The 27,880-nt window shown below is 49.1% G+C and overlaps 1 protein-coding gene and 1 long non-coding RNA gene across 2 annotated transcripts in view; one reads left to right on the plus strand and one right to left on the minus strand.

Annotated features, from left to right (window-relative positions):
- Positions 1-1,279: 1,279 nt before the first annotated feature.
- On the minus strand, positions 1,280-27,699 carry LOC138746799 (uncharacterized). Its single transcript, XR_011347126.1, has 3 exons — positions 27,531-27,699; positions 17,890-18,017; positions 1,280-1,594 (listed from the first exon to the last, which is right to left on the minus strand). It is a non-coding gene; the product is annotated as an uncharacterized lncRNA (long non-coding RNA).
- LOC138746796 (voltage-gated inwardly rectifying potassium channel KCNH6) overlaps positions 11,353-27,880 on the plus strand; it is a 43,716-nt gene continuing 27,188 nt past the window's right edge. Inside the window, exon 1 of the mRNA XM_069905256.1 lies at positions 11,353-11,628. Coding sequence (XP_069761357.1) covers positions 11,553-11,628 — 76 coding nt within the window. The 5' untranslated portion in view covers positions 11,353-11,552. The remainder of the gene's footprint in view (positions 11,629-27,880) is intronic.

Here is a 27,880-nt window from a genome sequence, read left to right on the forward strand (position 1 = left end):
GAGTTTCTTCAGCTGTGCAAGAATGGGCAAGAACGAATGAGGGTCTCTCATAGCTGGAGGCAGGAGAAGCGAAATCAGGGAGCTCAAGAATGGCAGGGAAATTAAACATTCAGTCCAACCAATGCTTTATGAAGCTGTCTGCAACCTCCCTTCTCATTTCTCCATTGTCCAGGGCAGGGAATACAAGTATCCAATGTGCTGCCTTCTCTGCCCCATTGATCTGTGTTGCCACCTGAAGAGATCATGTACTTGTACATCAAGGTCTTTGTGTTCAGTATTTCTTTGGGCTCTACCATTCACTATGTAGGTCCTATCCACATTGATTCATATTACACAAAACTGCTTTTGTCTGCTGTAAGGCAACCCGAGCTCCAAGTCCGAACCTCCGATACCATTAGGAACCTTTCAGTGCCCTTGGCACCATTTCACATCACTGTTCCGATACCTGGTATCTCTTCACCCAGTCTTGAGCCATTCCTTCAGCAGTCCACACCTGGTGCAAGTCCTTTGACCAGCAGCCTGCAGCCTCCGTGAGTTCCTCACCTCGAGTCATCAATAGCCTGCTGCCTATGTGGGTCCTCCAGCCACAGAACCCCTCACTGGTTGGCTGCCATGCTCACTATCCCGTGGGTCACCTCCTCTGCTTCTCTTTATCAGATGGGGGTGGTCTCCCCACTTTCTGGTGCCCTGCACCAGTCCTCCACTTACCCAAAGTCTGAAACCCCTCATGGAGGCTGCTAATCACAGGCTCTGCCTTCTTGGGTCCAAACCCTGCAGTGGTGGGATTTTAAATAAAACCACGTGTTGCTTCCTTTAACAAGCCGCTTAAAGCCAGTCCAGAGCTGACAACAGTCAGACTGTGCAGTTGGACCCCGCGAGAGCACTGTGTCTCCGCACCCTGCTCTCCCAGTGCACACCAGCGCAGCCCTGCCATCACAGCAGCTTCGGCAGTGATCCTCCAGACCTCAAGTTTGTCAGCACTAAATCTCTTCTATCTGCCTAATGTAGTGACCTGTAACTGTCACCCACAAAAGGACCTGGTCAGACACCTGCAACTCCATGTGATTACATCAACCCCAATGCCCTCATCAATATATTTTGTAACTGCTGTGAAAAATTGTTCAGGACGAATCTCCTGGCCATTCCCGCCCTTCAGATTTTTGCCCTGGCCACCTCCTCCCCTCACAAATAATTTCCCTGCCTATGACATTAGATTTAATCAATTTGAGAAACCCTTGCTGCCCTTTTTGAAGAACAGAACCATATTTGTTGTCTTCTAATCATCTGGCACCTTGCTCGTGGCCAGTGAAGATTTAATAAATCTCCATTGGGGCCCCAACCTCCCTGCAAGGACATTGGACCTGTTTAGATTTAGATGCAACCCACCCAGTTTGCACAGGTCCCAGTTTCTCCAGAACTCCTTGATGTGCCATTCCATTAGCCACATGTTCTTCAGGCAGTTTCGCCCATTCCCAAAATACTAGCACGAGGTGACAACCTGTGGTCCTCTTTGCCAGTGTTACTAGTTTCTCTGCTGCGGTGCTGAAGGAGACTTCCATCTCTGGTGCTCAACGTCTGTTCAATGACCTTGGCTCTGTTGAATGAAAAGTGCGTCAAAATTATTGAAGGTGAAGAAAGATGAGAGAAAAATGCAAGTCCTGGTTTTGACTTAACTCTCTGAAGTGTCTCAAAGATCAATCTGTAGTTCAGTGCTCTAGTCAGTGAGGGATCTCGTGACATGGGTTAGTGAGAAGGTTTAGCCAGTTTGTGTTTGGATCAGGGAAAGCTCCCAGTGGGGTTTCAGTTGCTGGCGTTTCAGATCCAGAGTCTATTCACTCTTTCGGAGAGACAAAGAGATTTCAAAGTGAAAGCAGGTTATAGGTTTTCTTTTCTGAAGGACATGTGATTGGCTGTTTTGTGGTGAGGAATTATATTTTGGCTAGAAAATAAGCAAACAAGGCTGTAAGGCATAGGAGCAGAAATAGGCCATTCAGCCCATTGAGTCTACCCCACCATTTAATCATGAGCTGATCCATTCTCCCTCTCAGCCCCACTGCCTGGCCTTCTCCCCATAACCTTTGAATCCCTGGCTAATCAAGAACCTACCCATCTATGCCTTAAATTCACCCGGCCTCCACAACCACCCTGTGGTAACAAATTCCACAAATTCACCGCCCTCTGAAGAAATTCCTCCACATCTCTGTTCTAAGCTGACACTCTTCAATCCCGAAGATGCAGCCTCTTGTCCTAGACTCTCTGACCATGGGAAACAACCTTTCTACATCTACTCTGCCCACACTTTTCAACTTTTGAAATGTTTCAGAGATTCCCCCCACCTCCCCACCAGTCTCCTAAATTCCAATGAGTACAGGCAGAGAGCTGTCAAATACTCCTCATATGACGACCCTTTTATTCCCAGAATCATCCTTGTGAACCTCTGCTGAACCCTCTCCAATGTCAGCACATCCTTTCTTAAATGAGGAGGCCAAAGCTGCTCACAATGCTCAAGTGAGGGATCACCAGGGCCCAACAAAGTCTCAGCATCACATCCCTGCTTTGATATTGTATTCCCCTTGAAATGAACGCCAATATTGCATTCACCTTCTTCAGGAGGCTGCAAGGAGGGTCTGTGGGTTTGTGCTGTGAGTCGGCACCTCTATTTATTTAATTATTTTGTTAAAGCTGGGAAAGGAGAGGTCAGACTGTGCAGGCGTGTGATGTTGGCACAGCTGCGAGGGAGGCTGGAAAAGGTCAGGAACTCTGCCCTTGCTGTTTTTAGAGTTGGAGTCAGGAGGCTGCAGTTGAGTTAATTGATTAGGGCCAGGGAGCAACTGAGATAATAGGGAGGGACATAAAAAGAGGGCCAGCTGTTAAAGCAGCCAGTGATGGGGTGTGGGCTTCATTGAGTAGAGGAATTTGCTCCCAGTCAGGTAAGAGAGGCAACTTTCTTTAATTAAGCAAATTAACTGAGGAATTGAATAATGGGGGCAGATGTTAGGGCCACCCAGTGTTTCAACTGTGTGAAGTCAGGGACAACACAACTGATGATTAAACATGTAACAGGTGCATCCAGTTACAGCTCCTGATAAACTGAGTTAGGGAACTAAAGTTCCAGGTGAACTTCAGATCATCTGGGAGGCAGGGGCAGTGATGGAGAGAAGTGAGTTTTAGGGAGGCGGGGGCAGTGATGGAGAGGAGTTTTAGGGAGGCAATCTGGAAGAAGGGGTGGTAAATTGGATAAGTAAGTTTGTAGATGATACAAAGATTGGTGGTATTGTAGTCAGTGAGGAAGATTACCGTAGTTTAAAAAGAGATAAAGGAAAGCTAGAGGAGTGGGCTGAGAAATGACTGATGGAATTTAATACAGGTAAGTGTGAAGTGTTACATTTTGGAAAGGAAAATCTAAATAGGTCATATACATTGAAAGGTAGATAATTGAGGAATGCAGAGCAACAGAGGGATTTAGGAGTTATGGTAAACAGTATCCTCAAGGCTGATACTCAGGTAGATAGAGTGGTGAAGAAGGCATTTTAGAATGTTGGCCTTCATAAATCGGAGTATTGAATTCAAGAGTTGGGATGTTATGATGAAATTGTACAAAGCATTGGTGAGGCCAAGTCTGGAATACCTTGTGCAGTTTTGGTCACCAAATTATAGGAAGGATACAAACAAAATAGAGAGAGTGCAGAGAAGGTTCACGAGAATGTTGACAGGATGTCAAGGTTTGAGTTACAGAGAAAGGTTGAGCAGCCTGGGGCTTTTTTCTCTGGAGCGTAGAAGATTGAGGGGGGATTTGATGGAGGTGTTCAAGATTTTAAAAGGGACAGAGAGAGTCAACGTGGATAGGCTTTTTTAATTAAGGGTGGGGGATATTCCAACCAGAGGCCATGGTTTGAGATTGCAGGGGGAAAATTATAAGGGGAACACAAAGGGTGGTTGGGATGTGGAATAAGCTTCCAGCAGAGGTGGTAGAAGCAAGGATGTTATTTACATTTAAGGAAAAACTGGATAATTACATGGAGGGGAGAGGATTGGAGGGGTATGGACTAGGTGCTGGTCAGTGGGACGAGGAGGGTGGGGATTTGTTCCGGCATGGACTAGTAGGGCCAAACTGGCCTGTTCTGTTCTGTATATGGTTATAAGGGGAAGGGGCAGGGAGAGCAGAGTGCCCCGTGACCATTCCCATCAGAGTGCCCCGTGACCATTCCCATCAGAGTGCCCCGTGACCATTCCCATCAGAGTGCCCCGTGACCATTCCCATCAGAGTGCCCCGTGACCATTCCCATCAGAGTGCCCCGTGACCATTCCCAACAGAGTGCCCCGTGACCATTCCCATCAGAGTGCCCCGTGACCATTCCCATCAGAGTGCCCCGTGACCATTCCCATCAGAGTGCCCCGTGACCATTCCCATCAGAGTGCCCCGTGACCATTCCCATCAGAGTGCCCCGTGACCATTCCCATCAGAGTGCCCCGTGACCATTCCCATCAGAGTGCCCCGTGACCATTCCCATCAGAGTGCCCCGTGACCATTCCCATCAGAGTGCCCCGTGACCATTCCCATCAGAGTGCCCCGTGACCATTCCCATCAGAGTGCCCCGTGACCATTCCCATCAGAGTGCCCCGTGACCATTCCCATCAGAGTGCCCCGTGACCATTCCCATCAGAGTGCCCCGTGACCATTCCCATCAGAGTGCCCCGTGACCATTCCCATCAGAGTGCCCCGTGACCATTCCCATCAGAGTGCCCCGTGACCATTCCCATCAGAGTGCCCCGTGACCATTCCCATCAGAGTGCCCCGTGACCATTCCCATCAGAGTGCCCCGTGACCATTCCCATCAGAGTGCCCCGTGACCATTCCCATCAGAGTGCCCCGTGACCATTCCCATCAGAGTGCCCCGTGACCATTCCCATCAGAGTGCCCCGTGACCATTCCCATCAGAGTGCCCCGTGACCATTCCCATCAGAGTGCCCCGTGACCATTCCCATCAGAGTGCCCCGTGACCATTCCCATCAGAGTGCCCCGTGACCATTCCCATCAGAGTGCCCCGTGACCATTCCCATCAGAGTGCCCCGTGACCATTCCCATCAGAGTGCCCCGTGACCATTCCCATCAGAGTGCCCCGTGACCATTCCCATCAGAGTGCCCCGTGACCATTCCCATCAGAGTGCCCCGTGACCATTCCCATCAGAGTGCCCCGTGACCATTCCCATCAGAGTGCCCCGTGACCATTCCCATCAGAGTGCCCCGTGACCATTCCCATCAGAGTGCCCCGTGACCATTCCCATCAGAGTGCCCCGTGACCATTCCCATCAGAGTGCCCCGTGACCATTCCCATCAGAGTGCCCCGTGACCATTCCCATCAGAGTGCCCCGTGACCATTCCCATCAGAGTGCCCCGTGACCATTCCCATCAGAGTGCCCCGTGACCATTCCCATCAGAGTGCCCCGTGACCATTCCCATCAGAGTGCCCCGTGACCATTCCCATCAGAGTGCCCCGTGACCATTCCCATCAGAGTGCCCCGTGACCATTCCCATCAGAGTGCCCCGTGACCATTCCCATCAGAGTGCCCCGTGACCATTCCCATCAGAGTGCCCCGTGACCATTCCCATCAGAGTGCCCCGTGACCATTCCCATCAGAGTGCCCCGTGACCATTCCCATCAGAGTGCCCCGTGACCATTCCCATCAGAGTGCCCCGTGACCATTCCCATCAGAGTGCCCCGTGACCATTCCCATCAGAGTGCCCCGTGACCATTCCCATCAGAGTGCCCCGTGACCATTCCCATCAGAGTGCCCCGTGACCATTCCCATCAGAGTGCCCCGTGACCATTCCCATCAGAGTGCCCCGTGACCATTCCCATCAGAGTGCCCCGTGACCATTCCCATCAGAGTGCCCCGTGACCATTCCCATCAGAGTGCCCCGTGACCATTCCCATCAGAGTGCCCCGTGACCATTCCCATCAGAGTGCCCCGTGACCATTCCCATCAGAGTGCCCCGTGACCATTCCCATCAGAGTGCCCCGTGACCATTCCCATCAGAGTGCCCCGTGACCATTCCCATCAGAGTGCCCCGTGACCATTCCCATCAGAGTGCCCCGTGACCATTCCCATCAGAGTGCCCCGTGACCATTCCCATCAGAGTGCCCCGTGACCATTCCCATCAGAGTGCCCCGTGACCATTCCCATCAGAGTGCCCCGTGACCATTCCCATCAGAGTGCCCCGTGACCATTCCCATCAGAGTGCCCCGTGACCATTCCCATCAGAGTGCCCCGTGACCATTCCCATCAGAGTGCCGTGTTCTCTCCACAGGCGCACCTCTGAGGCACTTCCTCCCTGCCATGGTAACTGACAATTCTACTCCCACTCTGACCTCTGTCAGTGCCCTGCTATAATGAGGGTCAAGATAAGCATGTAGATCAGGACCTTGCCTGAAATGCTGGAGGAACGCAGCGCATCGGGGGGGGGGGTAAAGATAGATCACCGATGTTTCGGGCCTGAGCCCTTCAAGTTATAAACAGAAACCAGGCGGGCATCTAAATTAGACTGGGGAGAGAAAGGGGGAAGACTGGGAGGGGGAGGAGTCCAGACCAACAGACAAAAGGTGTTAATTGGATATGATGAGAGGAAAGAATTGATTTTGGCTCTGTGATAGGAGGCAGAGGGGAAAGGGAAGAGAGAGAATGAGAGGGAAGGAGACAGGAGGACAAAGATTGGGGGGGGGGTTAATGGAAACTGGAGAAGTTGATGTTTAACTGTCTGGCTTGACCCTGGCTAGTTTACACTGACCCCTGTGCACTGTCACATTTGATGCTGTCATTGTAAATACACTGAGAAGCTTTCCATTCCTCGATGTAATGCTTCAAAAGCACAACATGCAATATGGCTTTTTTTAAATGTGTAAATTTAGGCACACTCCACTCTTTAAAACTGGCAGTTTGTTTAAAAAAAATAAGTGAAACTGGTATAGCACAATGACCTTACACCGTCAGTGATCGGGATCAGCCCAGGGTTCAAATCCTGCGCTGTCTGTAAGGAGTTTCTACGTTCTCCCTGTTTCTGTGTGGCTTCCTCCAGGTTAAAATGGGTGTAAATTGGGGAGCACCGACTTGTGGAATGAATTGGCCTGTTACAGTGCTGCATGTCTAAATTTTAATTTAAAAAATGTTTGAGGAATGAGCATCAATTTCATACCAGCAGTAATACAATGTCCAGATGAAGGATGTCGAGCTGAAGCATCAGCTGTCCATTTCCCTCCACACATGCCGACCGATCTGTTGATCCCTCCATCAACCGTCCATTTCCCTCCACACATGCCGACCGACCTGTCGATCCCTCCATCAGCTGTCCATTTCCCTCCACATGCCGAATGACCTGCCGATCCCTCCAACAGCAGTCCATTTCCCTCCACATGTAGACTGACCTGCGATCCTTCCATCAGTTGTCCGTTTCCCTCCACATGCTGATCGACCTGCTGATCCCTCCATCAGCTGTCCATTTCCCTCCACACCTGCCGATTGAATTGCTGTCCCATTTTCCAGCATCTGTAGCCTCTTTTGTATCCAACTTGCTCTCTGTCAGAACTGGTCAGTACTGTTGTAGTCACCCTTCTTTTTTATTGGCCATTTTTTTTCCTCTTCCTGCTAGCATTACTTGGAACCATAGAACACGACAGAACAGAACTAGGCCCTTCAACCCATCTAGTCTGTGCCAAACTATTGTTCTCCCTATTCCCATTGACCTGGACCTCTCCCATCCATGTACCTGTCCAAATTTGAGCCCACTTCAGCTGGTTCCACACTCACTCCACTTTCTGCGTAAAGCAGTTTCCCTTTAAACATCTCACTTTTCATATTTGGATTTATTGTCAGAATATATACATGACATCATATTCAGCCTTGAGATTCTCTCTCACCCTTAATCCATGTCCTCTATTTCTTGTTTCACTAACCTAAGCCTGCTCACATTTACTCTGTCTATCCCCTTATAATTTTAAAAACCTCTATCAAATCTCCCCTCATTCTTCTACACTCAAGGGAATAAAAACCTAACCTGTTTAATCTTCCCCTGTAACCCAGCTCCTCAAGTTCTGGCAACATCCTTGTCAATCTTCTCTATACTCTTTCCATCTTATTAGTATCTTTCCTGTAGATAGATGACCTTCTCCACCATCGAGAACATCTGCAGGGAATGCTGCCGTTGAGAGCAGCAGATCATCAAGGATCCACATCACCCAGCACACTCTCTGTTCTTGCTCCTGGCATCAGGAAACAAGAATCTCACCACCAGGTTCAGGAACAGCTGCTCCCCCTCCACCATCAGACTCCTCGACAACGAACTCAACCAGGGACTCATTTAAGGGCCCACTGCACATTATCTATTACGGAATATTTATTTTCCTTATTGCAGTTTGTACTTCATTCTTTGTTTACATTTCACTCTTTTGTCTACAGATCTTTTCTTGAGTACAGTTTTTTTTGCCTTACCGATAAAAAGAAATTCTGCCTGGCCCGCAGGAAAAAGCATCTCAGGGTTGTATGTGATGTTGGGTACAGTATGTACTCTGACAATAAATCTGAATTTTGACCATAACATCCCAATTCCCGTACTCAATGCTTTGACCTGGGCTTTGCTCCAGCAATGCTTTCCCCAGTTGCTACATCCCCTGGATGGTTGCATTACATGGAACCTGGCCATTTGGCTCTGAGCTTGACCACCCAATTATTGACCACAATCTCTGCCTGAGGTCAAAATTTGGTTCAATGCCTTGTCTGAAAGTGACAGTGTAGCTCAGAGGTGGAACTGCCAAAGCACTCACGTCTTTACGTTTAGTTTTTTGAAAGGAGGCTTGGATGCAAACATTTTCTGAATTAGAAGGCTGTCAGCTGCAGCAAAGTTAATAAATGACAGCAAAATATCTGTTCAAATACAGGGCTTGGTTATTAACAGACCCCACTTCCTATCATATTGGTGCTTCCACTTCCCCCTCTCTCATTAACCTGTCAACCAATACTTCAACAGTGTATCCCCATGGAAACCCAGGCCTCAGCCCTTTGTCCCATCCCTCTTCTGTTTTCCTGCATTTGTTCTGATGAAGGCAGCCAACATCATTCATCCCCTTGGTCACCACCTCGCTCGCTGCTCCCTTCAGCACCTCTCAGTTTGAGAATAGTTTATTTTCCAGCAGCTTCCTCAGGGACTTCTCCACAAAATGACTGTCCACTATACTCTCACTCAATCACTTTTGTGCAACTGTGAATAATTATCTGGTTTTTATATTTACTGTCTCGGTTTAATTGAATAAGTATATTATTGCAGTTAGAATCACACTGTGTGGAAACAGGCCCTTCAGCCCAACTGGTCCCTGCCAACCAAAACATCCCACCCACACCTGTCCCACCTGGCTGCCTTTGGGCCACAGCGCTCCAAAGCAGCCATTCTCAACAGGGGCTGTAAGACCCCCTCCCCAACCCACCTTGGGGACTGTAACACATTTGGGGGGGGGGGTGCAGAAGATGAAATTGTAAAATATTTTTATGCAGTAGGTTGGAGAGAAGTTCAGAAGAAACCAACTAAATTTGACTGGTTCATGGGGCGGGACAATAAACTTTGAGCAGATCCTATAAAAGGTTCAGGATGGTGGCTCTGTCCACTCCATGTATCTGTCTAAATGTTTCTTCAGCATTGCAATAGCACCTGCCTCAACCACCTACCCCTGCAGCCACTCTTTGTCTGAAAAGGTTTTCCCTCGGGTTCCTGTTAAATCTCTCCCCACCCCACCCTGCCTTAAACCCAAGTCCTCTGGTTTCCAATTCCCCTACTGGGGTGGGGTCTGTGTTTTTGTAGTTGTTTTTACCAAGTTTGGCTGCAACGACTCGATGTCTGTGCATAAGGACACTGTACAAACCATCGTCTCTGCTTCTCTTTCCACAGATGCTGCTCGGTCTGGTGAGTATTTCCCAACCATGACTCCTGCAACACCCCGTCCAAGAGGCGGGCCAGCTGCGGGTCTCGAGTCCTTCGGTGTTTGTTTAATGAACAATTTGATAGAATAGTCTCGGTTTTCGATACGAACTGAACCCCAGTTGGAAGGATCAACATTTTGCGACTGTATTAAGGGACTTTGACTGACTGCGCCCCTGTTCTCTCGGCACCCGGACCTTTCAGAAGCCCACGCATTTTCTCCCCCTCCGCCGTCAGGTTTCTGGCCGGACAGGGACCCGCAGACTCGGCCTCGCTCTTCCCCTCATTTATTTATTTTTAAAGTGTATTGACGGAGGTGTAACCGGTTGCATTTTTGCACCAAACCCTCCCGAGTTGGACAGAACTTTACTCGTGTTCAGTCCCTGTGGCAGAAGCCGAGAATGTTTGGTGTAGCTCCGTGTAGGGGTCTGAGAACCAGCTGGTTGGACCTTGCCCTGGGACCCTGTTCTGTTCCATGCTGAGCCGGGGAGATCGGCTCCGCGACGCCCGTGTCTGCAGGGGACCCACTTATTTTTAAACGTATAAATTTGGACACATTCCAACCTCCCCCTTCAAACTAGCCGTTTGGAAGAAGGAAAGTGGAGCGGCCTTCACTAACAGGTTCTGAAGAACTGATTCCTGAGGTGGGGGGAAATGGGGAGGAGGAGACGGGGACCACCGGCCTGTCAACCGGGGGTGGGGGGAGAAGGGGGGAAGAGAGAGAGATGTTCCTCCTCGTTAAGGTCATTGCCGGAGTCGGCGTGACCTCGGTCACTTCCTCACCCCCCCCCCCCCCCCCCGAGATCATGCACTCGGAATTCAGCACGAGTTCCACCAGTCATCCATCTGCCTTCGTCACGGACGCCCCCCCCCCCCCACGGGGGCGAGCGGGCGGGTCTAGGCACATGTTGGAGGTTGGAGCGCCGTCTGCGCTGCGCGTCGCCGCACCAAGCCCTGGTCCTCATACCGTCCCTGTACCGAAATTTTACACCGAGCCCCCCCCCCTCCCCGAACCGGTCCCTGAACCAGTCCTCGGACCGAGTTCTCTCGCACTCGTCCCCGCAACGAGCCCCGTCGCACCGGTCCTCGTACCCGTCCCCGCAACGAGCCCCGTCGCACCGGTCCTCGTACCCGTCCCCGCAACGAGCCCCGTCGCACCGGTCCTCGTACCCGTCCCCGCAACGAGCCCCGTCGCACCGGTCCTCGTACCCGTCCCCGCAACGAGCCCCGCCGCACCGGTCCCCGCCGCACCGGTCCCCGCCGCACCGGTCCCCGCCGCACCGGTCCCCGCCGCACCGGTCCCCGCCGCACCGGTCCCCGCCGCACCGAGCCCCGCCGCACCGAGCCCCGCCGCACCGAGCCCCGCCGCACCGAGCCCCGCCGCACCGAGCCGCTGCCGCACCGAGCCGCTGCCGGGACCGGCCTGCAGCCGGCGACTGTTGGGGCAGGGCTTTGCCGGGAGCCCTGTGCCGTGGTAACGGAGCCGGCTGCAAGGAGAGAGGACGAGCCGAGGGCGGCGGCGATGGAGCCGCGGGACGGGGCCGCGATCCGGGGCTGAAGCGCCGAGAGCACTGGCCGGCTCGCCGACACGATGCCGGTCCGCCGGGGCCACGTCGCGCCGCAGAACACCTACCTGGACACCATCATCCGCAAGTTCGAGGTCCAGAGTGAGTGCAGGGCTCGGGCTCGGTCCGGACGCGGGGGGAGGAGGGCGTGGGTCGGACCGAGCGGTCCCGGGGACCCTGTTCCCCTTTCTCCATGTTGCGGGTGGGGGGGGGGGGGGCAGGAATGGAGCTCACCCTGGTCCCGCAGGAACGCTACCCTGGGCTGGGTGCGAGCCGCACACTCCTGGATGACCCCGAGGAGCCGGTGTCCCAGGACGTCCAGGCGGGCGCTGGACCCACCGAGCCGAGATCGCTTCGAAAATGCTGCTTTGTGTGCGTGAGGAACATGAGATGCAGAGAGGTCCGCCCGCCCGCCGCCGCCGCCGCCTCACATCCAGGTGGGGGACACAGCAACGTTAAACTACATCAATCCGTCAAGGTGGAAAAGAGCAGAAGACAAAGCAATGGGGCTCAGGCCTTTCTGCCCATCCATTTTGATTTACTATCATTTTAACCCCATCCTCCCCTTGATTCCCTGCCTTCAATATCCTCAATGTCTGCACCACAGCAATGAATTCCATAGATAATGGATCTTAAAGTATAGATAAATATTCATATTTGTAATTAGTGCAGAAAAAGTGATGTTTCAGTAAATAATGCAGAGGTGTCTTTGTGTAACACAGACCAGCACCCAAAGCAGCTGCAAGGGTTGGATGGAGAATGGACAGCCTCAGTCGGTGAAGGAGGACATTTCACAGCCAGAATTTATTGTCATGACATTTGTTGTTTTGCAAATATCGCTATAAATTACATTTTGCGCGAGAAAATAGGAGAAGGTGAGGCTATGTCTGGGGTTCATTGTCCGTCAGGAATCTGATGGCAGTGGGGAAGAAGCTGTCCTTGTGCCGCTGAGTGCTCGTCTTCAGGCTACTGTACCTTTTCCCTGATGGTAGCAGAGTGAAGAGGGTGTGGCCTGGTGGTGGGGTTCAGTCTCTGAGGATAGAAGCTGATTTTTTTTTCAAGGCACCACCTCGTGTAAATGTCCTGGATGGAGTGAAGTCCTGGTGCCTGTGAGGCCAAGTTTACAACCCTCTGCTGTTTTTTTCTGGCACCTCCATACAGCCGGAAAGCTGTTCGTAGTACAGTGACTTACTGACTCTCCTCAAACTCCTCATGAACTATAGCTGCTGTTATGAGGCAGTTAATTAATGTTGTAAAATGGAGAAATACTGCAGATGCTGGAATCTTGAGTAAACAAAGAACTGCTGGAGGAACCCAGTAGGTCAGGCTGTCCGATAGATGATTAATGTTGACTGAAAAATCGACTTGGCTGAGGAGGTGTGGAATGAGTGCATGGGATTTCTTTGAAGCATTTAATATCTGAAGTTACAGTCTCCCAGATAGCAATACCACACTAATCAGTCCTGAATTCTAGGCCAGTCATCCAGAAACGAGTGCAAGAACAAGGAGAACAAGAACAAGTTTTAAGTGACAAAATTAATGATTCAGGGGGTTGGTGGCAGGAGTTGGAACACAGACCTGCAGGGATTGGTGCTGGGTCCACTGCTGTGACATCTGTATTAACGATCTGGATGACTATCTGGTAAACATGCTGCGTATGTTTGTGGATAACACCAAAATTGGTGGTGTAGTGGAGAGTGAGGAAGGTTGTCTAAGTTTCCAAAAGGATTGAGATTAACTGGGAAGTAAACCAAGGAATGGCTGATGGAATTTAAATCTAGCAAGTGTGAGATGTTTTTCTTTGGTTACATTAAACCGGAACAGTTAAAATCAAGGCCTTGGAAAATCTTGTGGAACAGAGCGCCCAAGGCATGGAAATATAATGGTTCCCCGAAAGGGGGGGGGGGGAATATAGGTATATGGGGGGGGGGGGGTGATAAAGCCTACTAGTCTTCATCAGTAAGGGTATTGAGAACAAGAGTTAGACCATGATGTTGCAACAGGAATGCTGAGGCTTTAATCGCCCATATTGGGTGTGTTGTGAGCAGTTTTGGGCCCCCATTCTAAGGAAGGATGTGTTGGAGGGTCCAGAGGAGCTTCATGACAATGATCCCAGGGATGAGAAGGTTAAAAAGCAGACTCTCTGTTGGAGAAACTCAGCAGGTCAAACAGTTCACAAAGATATTAATGTTTTGGGTTTGACCCTTCAAGGTAGAGTTAACATATGACTACTTGCTGGAGTTTAGAAGGATGGGGAGTGTGTCTCACTGAAGCTAATGAATATTGACAGAGTGGACATGGAGATGATGTTTCCAGACCAGAAAGCACAGCCTCAGAATTAAGGGACGTCCCTTTAGATCAGAGACGAGGGTGGTGAATCTGTGGAATTTGTTGCCACAGATGGCTGTGGAGGCCAGGTCGTTGTGTAGAGTTAAAGTGGACCTTGATTAGTAAGGGAGTTGAGGGTTATGGGGAAAAAGCAGGAGAATGGGATTAAAAGGAAGAATAGATCAGCTACAACTTAAATGGTGGAGCAAACTCGATGAGCTGAATGTCCGAATTCAGCTCCAATCGCTTATGGCCTTATGCACAAGTCGGTGAGGCCTCTTTTGGAGCATTGATGCTCACTTCTGACAGTCCAATTACAGGACTGGCAAGGGTGCAGAAAATATTTCAGGGTGTTGCCAGGACAGGAGGTTGGAATTATAAGGAAATGTTGGATGGACTAGGACTCTCTTGATAGAACCATAGAACACTACAGCACACAAACAGGCCCTTTGGCCCATCTAGTCCATACCAAACTATTATTCTGCACCTGGACCCATAGCCTCATACTCCCCCCATCTAAGTAGGTGTCCAAATTTCTCTTAAATGTTGAAATTGAACCTGCAGTCCCCACCTCAGCTGGCAGCTCATTCCACAGCCTCACTCACCACTCTCTGTGTGAAAATCCCCAACGGTCCCTTTAAACCTCCCCTCCTCTAGTTCTTATCTCAGTGCAAAAACCTGCCTGCATTTCCCCTCCTTTATCCCCTCCTTTAATTCTACCATTTTTGGGAATTATACAATCCAGGCCTTCCAGCATCTCATATTTCTTTATCGCACAAAGGCCATTCAGTGCATCAAAATTGCACCAGCCAGCCTTTTACTTCTGATGGATGCTGTGTTCTTCCAGCACTTGTGTGTAGTGCATTGGATTCATTTTTAAATGGGTCCTTGCATCAGGAACAGGCAAAGAAGGTTCTCTAAGTCGGAAGTGGGTGGAAGACTTTCTGTGTCATATGCATTAAATGGTAGGCTATTGAGATGTGCAGAGCAACAAAGGGATTTAGGAGTGATGGTAAATAGTACCCTCAAGGCTGATACTCAGGTAGATGGTGTGGTGAAGAAGGCATTTGGAATGTTGGCCTTCATAAATCGGAGTATTGAATTCAAGAGTAGGGAGGTTATGATGAAATTGTACAAGGCATTGGTGAGGCCAAATTTCGAGTACTGTGTACAGTTTTGGTCACCAAATTATAGGAAAGATATAAACAAAATAGAGAGAGTGCAGAGAAGGTTCACGAGAATGTTGACAGGATTTCAGGGTCTGAGTTACAGGGAAAGGTTGAGCAGCCTGGGGCTTTTTTCTCTGGAGCGTAGAAGATTGAGAGGGGACTTGATAGAGGTGTTCAAGATTTTAAAAGGGACAGACAGAGTAAACGTGGATAGGCTTTTTCAATTAAGAGTGGGGGAGATTCAAACTAGAGGACATGGTTTAAGATTGAAGGGGGAAAATTGTAAGGGGAACATGAGGGGAAATTTCTTTACGCAAAGGGTGGTAGGGATGTGGAATGAGCTTCCGACAGTCATGGTCGAGGCGGGATCATTGGTTACATTTAAGGAAAGACTGGATAGTTACATGGAGAGGAGAGGACTGGAGGGGTATGGACTGGGTGCTGGTCAGTGGGACTAGGAGGGTGTGGATTTGTTACGGCATGGATTAGTAGGGCCGAACTGGCCTGTTCTGTGCTGTAAGTGGTTATATAGGATTACGTGTGTTCACCCGGCCTAGTTTTCTCCTTATTTGTACCCCTCAAACTCCAAGGAATAAAGCCCCAACTCAACCTCTCATGTAGCTCAGACGCCCAAGTCCTGGCAACATCCTCATAAATCTTCTCTAAATCCTCTCCAGCTTGAAGTTGTTCCAGTACCAGAGTAACCAAAACTGAACAGTGCTCCAAATGGGGCCTCACCAACATCTTGTACATCTGCAACATGAGCTCCCAACTTTGTTCTCAATACACTTTTATGGTCACCTTATCGACCTGTGATACCTTCTTCAACGTTCTCTGTACCTGCGCTCCAAGGTTCCCTCTGCTCTGCAGTGCTCCCCAGATCCCTCCCACTTAGACCTCTCAGAATGCATGTGTATGGCCCTGAATCCAGTGTCGTCCACATGCTTTGGAAAAAATAAAACCTCTCTAGTGGGTATTGGAAACACCACAGCGATCTGGCTGAAACCTTGCTGTACCAGCGCTGGTGACCGGGGCTCGAATCTGGCGCTGTCTGTAAGGAGTTTGTACATTCTCCCCATGTCTGTTTGGGTTTCCTCTGAGTGCTCCAGTTTCCTCCCAGCGTTCAAAACATACAAGGTTTGTAGGTAAATTGGGCTATTTGAGTGGCACGGGCTCGTGGTCTGGAAAGGCCTGTCCCCTGACTGAACACTTGTTCACCTAATCCTTAAATATTTATGATCTGGTTTTCTGTCTTGGCATTAATTTTACAGTTGTAGTTGGTTGATCTTGTGAGGCTACAGCAGGTAAGAGTTTTGGAGCATCTGTTTGGGAAAATAGGAGAATCCGCAGCTGCTGGGGTCCACTGCACTACACTAACACACTGGAGGAACTCAGCAGGCCACGCAGCATCCCTGGGCAGGAAAGAGCAGTCAATGTTTCGGGCCTGAGCCCTTCGTCAGGAGAACTGCAGCTCAGACAGATGCCCGAATAGAGGTGGAGGGGGGGGGGGGGGGGGGGGGGAGATGGTAACAGGTCAGAGGTGGGAGGGTGGAACAGAATGATGGGGGCAGAGCGGTAAGAAGGGTGGCTCTCTGATAGGAGAAGGAAGAAAGACCCTGATATTAAATTTAAAGGTTTGTTTTAAGAAGATTTTAAACTTAATCATGCAGCTTGGTAACAGTCCCTTTTGGCACACGAATTTGTGCTGCCCGATTACACCCAATTTACCTGCAGCCCTGGTAAGTTTTTAACTCAGATGGGTAGAAGGTACAAACTCCTTGCAGGCAGTGCCAGACACGAACCTGGGTCGCTGGCGCTGTAACAGCATTGCACTCACCACTACACTAACCGTGCTGCCTTCAGTACTCCTGAGGAAGGGCTCTGGCCAGAAATGTCAACTGCTTCTGCATGCTGTCACCTGCTGAGTTTCTCCTGCACTTTCCTGTTCTGGATTGGACTTGAGTCTGTGACAATAAAATCTGATCAAACCCTCCTGATGTGGCCCTGACTTGCCACTGAGCTTTGACAAGCTGCTTCACTGCCAGGTGTGAGTCGTGGAGCTATCTTCTTCCCGACGAGTTCCGGGCCCTGGTAGGTAGGCATTTCCACATCTTGGATGGCCAAGGAAGAGGCTGGCGTGGTGGCTAAGGGAGAGGCCACCAGCTGCAGCCTCTCTGAGCAGTCCATTTTGGGAAACAGGAGCTCCTGTGGGGCCACTTGCCAAGGGTGGTTTGATACAAGCCTTTCGAGTATTGAGCCTGATCATGTTGCATGTCAATGGCAGGCACGGGGAAGATTGTGATCAAGAACATAAGCTGATGCTTTTCTGCCTCTCCCAGCACAAGCTGTGTGCAAATAGACCTTGCAGTCTGGGTTCTCCCAGGGTTGTGCAGACATACAGCATGGTAACAGGCCGTTCAGGCGAGGAAGGGCCTAGGCCCAAACCACTGGTAACAGGAGGGAGGGCCAAGCTCTAATCGCCGGTAATGGGAGGGCCCAGGCCCCAGGCCCGAATCACCAGTAACTTACCCTTTCCCCCTATGGTCACTGTCAGTCCGGCTGAGTTCCTCCAGCATTTCTTGTGTTATTACTTTGGGCCCATGAGCCCATTGCCACCTAGTTACCCAAATGACCTACAACTTGTGGTACGTTTTAAAGGTGGGAGGAAAGCGGAGCAACCGGAGGAAACATGCCAAGAGCGTTCAAACTCCTTGCAGAAATGTAAGTACATGATTGAAAACTCCTTGCAGTGTCAGTGCATTTCCACATGGTCACTGTAACAGAACAAGAGCTCAGTTTATAATATTGCCATTTAAACTGACTGTTTTGGATACAGGAAACTCAAATTCAGAGTTAAATTCCTCACCTCCATCATCAGAAATGTTTTGGACCCAGTGTTATTCAGTGATAGGTTCGACCAGGGTGCAGGAGAAATTCAGCAGGTCACTCAGCATCTACAGGAAGTCGAGGAGCCCAACGTTCCAGGCCTAGGCCCTTCATCGGGAATAAGAAAACAACGGGCTGAGTCTCAATGAAAAGGGGAGGGGATCTCTTGCCTGTTGGCCTGTGCTGCAGCCCCTTCCTCCCTCCTCTTCTCTTTCCACCCCACCCCCCCCCCCCTCACTCCCCAACCTCTTTATTCAAGCTTATTCCCGTCAAAGGGCCCAGGCCTGAAACATTGGTTACCCTTGATTTCCTGTGGACGCTGCATGACCTGCTAGGTTTCTCCAGCACGGTTGTGTTCCATGTTTAGCAGGTAGTCGTGTTTTTGTAACAGGTCTGGAACTAATTTGGCCTATGTTCATCCCTGAAGAGTTTACTGGTTCAGAATAACTGATGTGAAGTCAGTGGTGTTGCCTCAGCAGCCTGTTCCCTCCAGGGACAGGCTTGTTGTACAGTGATGTGCTAGAACATCTGGTGAAGCACCCTAGGAATAAATTGAAGGGATGGGTTCTTATTTCAAAAGATTAGCAATTAGAAGTGCGCATCTTGGCTTCTTTCTCCTCCCATGTTATCTGTTGGCCTGTGCTCTTCCCCTTCCTCCCCCTCCCCACCTTTGTATGTGAATGTCTGCTTGATTATCAGCACCACCTCATCAAGGGCTTGGGCCAGAAACGTCGACTGAGCTTCTGTGGACTCTGCATGACCTGCTGAGTTTCTCCAGCATGTTTGTGGACTGTAATTAGAATCATTAAGGTTGGAGAAAATGGATTGAATATTGAAGCACACAGATCCCTACACAGCAGCTGTGTAGTTGGAAATATTTTAATAAGGAACTTGGTAGGATGTAATTAATAGGCCTAAATTGATAACTTTTTTAGTTTTCATCCTAAAAGGTGCTTGGTTTGGACAGCTGAGCATGCACGGGACTTGACGCAGGAAGTTCCAAGGATTTTTTTTCCTGACTCTCTGCCCACCCTTCTTAAATCAGTCTTTTAAGCAGCCTGTCGATATGCCTCTCTCTGCACATTGTTTACATCAGGGACACCTCGTCCTTCTGAACGTCAGGACTATTCTGCTGCTCCGTCCGAACGGAATAGTTTCACTCTGTTGGGACCAATGCGGTGAATCTGCACTGATGACAAGGCAAGGGTTGCCTGCCTTACTGGTGGAGACCAAGGTCACATACAATTGTTCTCAAAGTCATGCCTGGCCTCATGTTCCTTGTCTTCTCCAGTTTCCTCTCTTCTTTCATACTTTCCCCAATCTCTTTCTGCATTTCTACGAGATGCGATGGGAACGATGTTTCTCATCCTAACTTTCTAACTTTCTCGCATCATCATTAAAAGTGACGAGAATTTTTCAGGATTTCTCTCACACGTTTGAGTTAAATGTCCTCTTTCCTGATAGTAATATCCAGAGTTCATGGTCTTTTTTCATAAATAGGATGTAAATCATTCCAGAATGTAGGAAGTTCAGACACCCATTTATTACTTCTGTAGTGACTTGTTTCAGATTCTGTCAGTACAAGCCATCAAGTGGGCTTTTAGACCCCCTCCTTGTGTCTCTCTCTTTTCCTACCCCCTGTCTCTCTTCCTCCAGCTCCCCACCCCTTCCCTTCCTACTACTCCTGTCAGAGAGCAACCCTTAGCCCTCACTCCCTATCTCTGCTCTTTCCCACTACCCTCCCACCTATATCCACCTCCTACCTGTGCTCCTCTCCTGCCCCAACCCTTTTATTCTGTTTTCCCTGATCCCAACGAAGGACTCAAACCCAAAATGTTGGTTCCTTTTTGCATCCTACAGATTCTGTGTTTCTGCAGCATGTTGGTGTATTGGGCTTTCAGTCCCACTAATTAGACCACCACATTGTCAAATACTGTAATTACTTTAAACTCCTTAGACCATTAACTTTGAGATTAACGATTTTCAAATTTGGACATTTTATTATTCCCCATTTATAATTTCTCATCTAAGACTGAAGTAACTTTAGGAACTAATGTTTGAGTCAGAGATTAGAATGTTGCTGGATTAGAGTTTCAACCGAGACCAGCAGCAATAGAAATTCACCAAGACAATGGTATCTTCAAAACAATAATTTTTATTCATAACTATTAACAATATTTTCTTAACTCTAAACTTAACACTATGCACAAATTTTTTGTGTGTGTGTTGGAGGGTCAGATCTCAAACCATTACAGTTCAGACACGATTCTGAAAAGTCATTTTCAAAGTTCAGTCTTAGAAACCTTTTGTGTTGAAACTCAGAATCTTTCAACTGTTGTTCAAAAGTAATTATGGAGTAGGTGAGGTGCCAAGTCCATCAGACTTCTCAAAACTCAAAAAGTCTTGTTGAGTTGCTTTCAGAGAAATGTTTCTTCATACGAATGTTTTTACAATTCCCCTCTCTTGCATGGAGGTTATGGAACTTTCCATAATGACTCCACAAACCCAAGTAAGGGTTTTGGGTGAAATGACCATTACGATGACCACAGTAGCACTGCTCTCCCTTAACAAAGAGAGACAATCGAAGTAGCCATCTTTTTCCAAAGCCGCTGGACAAGGAGAACTCAATAACAGTCCTTTATCACAGAATGTTACTACATTTCTGACCTCAGATGAAAATTGGTTGAACACTTAAAATGCTGCTTTGATCACTACATGATTGTTAGGTTTCAATTCTCCAGAAACCACTTCATGAAGTAAATAGTTCTCTGTTCAACCAGATGTCTTTCTGAGTAAACATTCATTGTCTTAAGTATTTGTATGAAACAATGTACGTTAGTTTTATTTCTCTGTTCACAGCTGGACATAGCAGATACAGTGTCTCTCCAACATGGTGTGTGTTGTGTGTGTTTCCCTGTTTCAAACCCATAAGGTACCTCTCTAAAATATAATGTAACAGAAAGATGTATAATAGCATAATTCTGTAACACTGAAGTAATCCCATTCTGGACTGACAGACATACCTCGTCGAATGAAAGAAAATACTGGGGCATTCTGCAGGTCAGAAGCACCTGCTGGATGTTTTATCATCTTTGTTACATCCTCTGTGTTACAGAGATATTTGCTGGGTTTGATCCATCTCTCAATGGAGTTTTACCTGATATTATGCAGTGGCACTTTGGCACCCACTGTGCAAGTATCTCCATCAGGGAGAAATGTTGGGGTTGTAATGGGTCTGTGACAGCCACTTCTCCACAGCAGTCAGGATCGTGTTTGTGTTTTGCAATGACAGACTTCTACCCACCAGCACCTGGTCTCCAGGGTAATCTGCTAATGGGCCTGAAGCCAATTCTGCAATGCAGTGTTTAGTGATACACCTGAACCCAGCCACACTTCCCTTCAGAGCTCATCTCCGGCCCTTTACAATTTTTCCTCTGGCCATCTTGTCATCTGAAGAGAATTGTGTGGAAATGCATCTGAGCCAGGCACAAATGTTTGCCAGCAAACATGGAATGATGGGTCTTGTCAGCCATGTCAAACAGAACTTGCCTTTCATAAAGCCATCAGCTTGGCTATTTTTAAGATAGTTTGGTGGTGTGCAGTTTCAGACCCACCACATCTCTTAGACAGTCATGGGGGACTTGGCCCATGAGACCCACCCGCCTGCATGTCTATTAGCCAGTAACAGTTCAATATCTACTAGTTCAGGGACAGATCTGTATCATGGTTGTATCAATGTTGTACACCAACAACAGAATCCACTGAATGTAGCCAGTGTTACCGTGGAGGCCCTTCTGCCCACAATATCGTACTGACCCTTCTATACCTACAAAAAATCTAAACCCTCCCTACTGCAAAACCCTCTGTTTCACTTCCTTCCATGTGCCTGACTAAGAGTCTGATCCCCCAATGTTTCAGCCTCCACAACAACATCTAAGGGCCTGAAAACACCTAAGCTAAGCAGGCTCAGGCCTGGTCAGTCCTTGGAGGGGACCCTGCCTGGGAACACCAGGTGCTATAGGTCTCTGTGAGGGGTGTTGGACAAAGTGGCAACACCCTGTCTGCCTTGCTGTTGACCAAAATTAAAGAATTTCATGTATGTTGTTCGAAATGTAGTATTATGTGGCAATAATACTACCATCACCTTCCTCGACAATGTGTTGCAGGCATCCTCAACTCCATATGTTAAAGAAGCATGTACCCCTGACATGTCCACTAAACTTCCCTGCCTTCACTTTGTACACACGTCCCCTGGTGTTTGATGTTCCAGCCCTGGGAAATGGGTGCTGGCCGTCATGTTGACTGGGTTTCGAATGGGTGTTGAGAGCAAGGCCAGGCTGGGCCTTGGGCACTGATAGCTCCCTGATCCTATTTGAGGTTTGGGTTCACCACTGGACCCAACAGGAGCCTGTGCTTCTGCAGAGGCTGGGGCAGGGCAGGAGGCAAATCCACGGACACTCGGGATCTCTGAATGAACCCTTCTCTTACTGTCAGGTACTGTAACCCTGTCTAAATCTCAGAATCTTGTCAACCTCCAAGCCCCCTCTCCTCTTCCTTCGCTCCAAAGAGTAAATTCCCAGCAAAGAGAAAAGATTGTTTTCTTTTCACCTTGCCCAACGTAAATATTTTTTATGTAGTCAGTAGGAGAGAAGTAAGGAAGGAACCACAACTGGCTGCTTCCCAGGGAAGGGGGACCATAAACTCTGAGCAGAGTCCTGGGGGTGGTGGGGAGGGCTGTCCTAAGGTTCAGTTTTACTGTTCTTACATCCATCTGCTGAATCAGTGGCCCTGCACCATCAGCACATCGTGCTCTGCCACGAAGCGACCCCTCCTCAGTGGCGAGGCGCTCAGATGCCAGAGGATTTCTGAGGAAACTACTGAGGATAAATTGGAGAAGTTGGTATCAGAACCACCGTGCCTGCGGTGGGCAGGAGGATCTGGACTGTGACGCTGATGTACCCAATGACCAACCCCCCCCTCGTCAGAATAGGAACCGTGGGTACTTGGTCTACAGTTCACCCAGAGTGGGTTCCAAGGAGAGTGAAGCAATGAGTAGGAAGTCTGATCATCAGAATGTTGGTTGGGAGGTTCATGTTGGCTTGGACACAAGGTCATCTCCCTTGGTCATTAAGGGGGGAAGTCAAGGTTTCTGCTCTAACACTGCATGATGCTAGAGTGATTTGCAGAACACAAGTTGGCCATGGAATCTAAACCTACCTCTGAGCAGGAACCTTGACTAATATCCGTATGGGCAAGTAATCAAAATGGTGCAGTCAAAAGTGAGTTAGATCAGTATTCAGATCAAACAGAAGGGGCTTCATTCTCAGGGAAATTGCACCAGGCTGTGTCTGGCTTTGTCCTTTACAAGGCCCAAGTTTGATACTCTATCAAACCTCCGCTTGTGCTCTGTGGCCAGCATAGTCAGGTTGCATCACAGCCAAGTTTGGGAATTCAAGCGCTCAGGAACACCGGATAGTAAACGCATCCAGGTCCATCACAGGCTTTGATCCCCCATCCATGGAAAGGGAGCTACCTGGAGAAGGCAGTCAACATAAGGACCCCCAACTCCCAGGCAATAACCTCTTTGGGCAGATGGTACAGAAGCCTGAAGACCACCATCTCTAGGTTCAAGAACATTTTTTTCCAACAGCCGTCAGGCTCTTGAACTGCCCCTCGTTACACTGATCTTCTCTGACACTACAAAAGGATTGTATCCTATTTTTGCACCAGGATCGGGGATGGGGGGCCAGTAAGAATGTTGGTGCACGTATGTACATTGTACAGTGTGTGTGACAATAAACTCATCACTAGTGGAACAGAGCATAAGCTGTGGGAACTGGTTATGGATGTGCCCACAGCTGAGTGGGCACGAAGGCCCCCGGCAGCAGAGTTCAGCCCTCCGGATATCTGAGATGAAATGTTTTGACTGGTTGATCAGTGCCTTGACTGACAGATTCTATCTGAGCAGGTTCGCCAGCTGCAGTTTGTCTGAAGTTCTTTGTAACCTGACCTGTGAAAACTGAGCAGGTGGTAAGTGTAGAGACTTCAGCCTGAGGAAGTGGCAGACATACATCTTCCCTCTGCATATGCTGCATTGTCTCAGTCTGACAAGGATCTACAGTTATCACCACTTTATAGAGGCTGTTGTTCCCCTCTCTGGGGCTGTTCTCCCCGTGTCTGCCTCTTCTTGGTCAGCATGGTCAGCGCAGCGGTTAGCACAATGCTGTTACAGTGCCAGTGACCCGCACTGTCTGTAAGGAGTTTGTACATTCTCCCCATGTCTGCATGGGTTTTCTTCAGGGCCTCTGGTTTCATCCCACCCTAATGGGGTGGTACGGGCTTGTGGGCTGAACGGGCCTGTTACTGTGCTGTATCTAAAATTTAAATTTAAATTTTTTTTTCCCAAGATCAAGATTCCTTGATTGTCATGTATTAAAACACAAACTCTACTAATGCACAAAATCCGTCAACATTTGCTTGTGGTAAAGGCACAAGAGGCCCCTCTAGCATCGCCCGGTGCCCCCAACAATAAGAGAAGGGTCCATTCAGAGATGCTGAGTGTCTGTGGATTTGCTTCCTGCCCTGCCCCAGCCTCTGCAGACGCACGGCTTCCTGTCGGTTCCAGTGATGAAGCCGAGCCCCGGATCCAAACCTCCAATAGGATCAAGGAGCTGTCAGCGCCCAAGGCCCGGCCCGGCCATGCTCTCAGCACCCACTCGAAACCCAGTCCTGATACCTGGTTCCCACAATGCGGTCTCCAGAAGCCCACGTGGTGTGTGGCTCCTTCAGCTGCTGAACCCCTCCGCCACGGTCACTTTCTCCTTGGGTCCTCCTCCTGTTCTGGTACGTGGCTCCGGTCTGCTGATTTCCCGGAGCCCATGCCCCTCGACTGCTGCCAAGCATAATGCTGCCACCTTGAGCCGGGACCTCTGGCTTTCTAAATATATTTAAAAAACCACTGGCCCTTTTAACAGGCTGTTTAGGCCCTGTACAGGGCTGTCTGTGTAATGACCAAGAAATGGGACCCTGTGGAGAAGCTCTGCGTCCCTGAAGAGGGAAGGGTGGGGGTTCAAATCTGGGGTGGCTGTTGATCAAAGAGGAATGCAGTGAAACAGCAGATGTGATGAATCTTAGACCAGAACCTGAGAAATTAAGGTAATTTTTGTTTAAACCCTTCGGTTTATGCTCAATGGTCAGGTTTGGGTATCCAATCTTTTCTAGATCTATGTAATGACTAAAATGTTCCAAGGCAGGTACCGAGGGAGGGGATTGGGCATAGCAGCTTTTACGGGGATTCTGAGGGGAGGAGTGACAGGCCACCCATACAGCACATTCACACAGACAGGGCTACAGCTCGACAGTGGTTCTATCATAACCTTGTTACCAACCAAGACCGGTATAGTTTGGAGTGTGGGAAATGGAGCTGAAGGGTGGGGGGGGGGGGGGGGTACAGGGGGATGTGAGGAAGAAATTAATTAAAACAGAAAAGTTTGCAGACACCATGGTCGAAGTAAAAACATGATTCTGGGGAAACTCAGCAGGTCGAACAGTGATAAAGATGCAGAACCAACATTTCTGACTTGAGCCCTTGGTCATGGATCAGTAAAAACAGATGGGAGCCTGAATAGAAAGATCAAACAGTGTTCTGTGTACAGCAGAGATACATAACCAAGAGTTTGTCACTCGGGCACCTGTCTACACTTGCCCGTTCCTTGATGAAGGGCACAATCCAAAACCTTGCTGTGTATCTTTACCTGCTGAGTTTCTCCAGCATTGTGAGGAAGAAAGGTTTGTTCTCTCTCTCTCTTCTCCCCCCCCCACCTCTCTCTCTGTGAGAGCGGAAAAGGGGGGACTGTGAATGATTTCAAAATCCATTGGAATGGTGCCTGAATCAATTAATGTGCTGTCCTCTGGGATTTGTGTGTGGGAACACAGTCAGCGCAACACTATCACAGCGCCAGTGACCTGGGTTCGAACCTGGCGCTGTCTGTAAGGAGTTTGACCAATCTCCCGTGTCTGCGTCAGTTTCCTCTCACCCTCCAAAATGGGGGTTAGTATGGTTATATGGTGTAACTGGGCAGCATAAGCTCAAGCGCCAGAAGGGCCTGTTACTGTGCTGTATGTTTAAATTAGATTTTCAAATAAGATGGGGTTGTTTGAATTCAAAGGGCTGTCCCCTCCTGTGCAGTTATAACCATGTGCAGAATTCTCTTTAACAACGTTTAGTGAAAGAAACCAGGAACTGTAATTATTATCTTGGGGTGGAGAGATAAATAATGGATTTAAAATTGATTGAGCCAGACAGAAAGAAGGAAAAAATTCTAAATTTAATCAAAGTACTGGCTGCAGGGGTGAGAACGTTGCAGCTGCAGGGAATGCAGTGAAGTCGGTGGCTCCTGCAGAATCAATGATCTAATTTAAAAGACGCTTCTATTAAGGGTCTGGAATTTGAGCTGTGATTTTTGACAATTGAAATACAAATTCATTCATTTTGTGGAATTGTCGGTGGTCCAGGGGTGTGGGAGGCTGCAACTGAATCCCTCCTGGGACCTCGGATGCACCCTGACCTGTCCCGTTGCCCCTGCCCCAGGGTGACTGTGCATGGCTGCAGCAGGAGGCAAACATAAAACTCGAGAAAGACTACAACAGGCTTTATTCAGTTAAAAGTCTCTGCTACAGTGGTAGCTGTATTGGTGGCTCCTGAGTGACTGGCAGGAGGGGCCGGCTCAGGATTATATCCCAGGCAGTTGATTGACAGTTGGCCGGTTGGAGTTGGGTCTATTCAGGTCGGCTGATTGACAGAGGCCAGGTGTGGTCTGTCCTCCAGTGATCTTCCTGCAGCCTCAGAGATTTCCCCCTGCAGTAGGCTAGTGGTGTATCACCACAGTGACCCCTGCCCCAGGGTGACCCTGACCTCTGCTATCTGCTTGCAGTTTACACATCCTTCCTGTGATCAAAGGCTCCATGTCCCTAAGGTGTTCTGACCGGTTGATGAGAAAGTCACGGTAAACCGGCCCTTGTGGAATTAGGTGTTGGTTGTACAACAGAAAATAAGTTACAGGGAAACAAAGGTGAGGGGGGTGCGATGGATTGATAGAATTTCTCGTGAGAGCCAGAGTGGCCTTCATGGTTTGAATAACCTTGGTCATAAATATAAAACAGTTATAAGATTTTAAAAATTGTCAACTGGTCGGGCACCATCTATGGAAGGAAAGCCATCAACCAATTCAGGTCTTCTCTGAATCTTTGTCAGACACCAGACCATTTCCAGCAGTTGTATTTTTGATGAGAGTTGGTAATGAAGTGTGAGGCTAGAGTTAATTATCAGGCAGCCTCTACCCCCTCCTTAGTGCCCACTGCTTGGGTTGCTGTAACTCCAGAAGATGATGTGTGCAGGGTTGGGAAATGGTGGGTAAATGTTTCCAGTGGTAGCCCTGTGTCAGGTGAACAACCTTTCATCCAAAGTAAACCAGGCTCTAGTCCCGTGGGAGCATCACAGCCTCTCGGTGACAGTGGCAGGGTGTGCATGAGATCACAGTATAAAGCAAAGCTGAGCAGAGTGGAGCAGTTCAATGCGAGTCAATGGCTCGGTTTGAACAGGGCTCAGGCAGTGACACCCACCTCTCATGTACGCATGGCCACTGCTGCTGGTCAGGTCACCCTTCTAGAGAATGAACACGTGAACAGCGACCGACCCATCCCGAGTCTTGGGACGTTTCCAGAGAGACTACACAGATCCACTGGCAGGCCCATTCACAGATGACGTTACTCTCTATTCAACAGGCCAGCACCACACCAGCACTGAAGAATGACACAATAATGGGCCTAAATGATTACAACCTGTGGCCATGACATCCACCAGCAGGAAGTGCTTTGAGAGGCTGGTCACGGCTCACATCAACTCCAGCCTCGACCCACTTCAATGTGCCCACTGGCTGATCGTAGCAGACTCCATCTCCCTGGCGCTGGCC

The sequence above is a fragment of the Narcine bancroftii genome, chromosome 12, assembly GCF_036971445.1.
Source record: "Narcine bancroftii isolate sNarBan1 chromosome 12, sNarBan1.hap1, whole genome shotgun sequence".
Lineage (NCBI taxonomy): Eukaryota > Metazoa > Chordata > Chondrichthyes > Torpediniformes > Narcinidae > Narcine > Narcine bancroftii.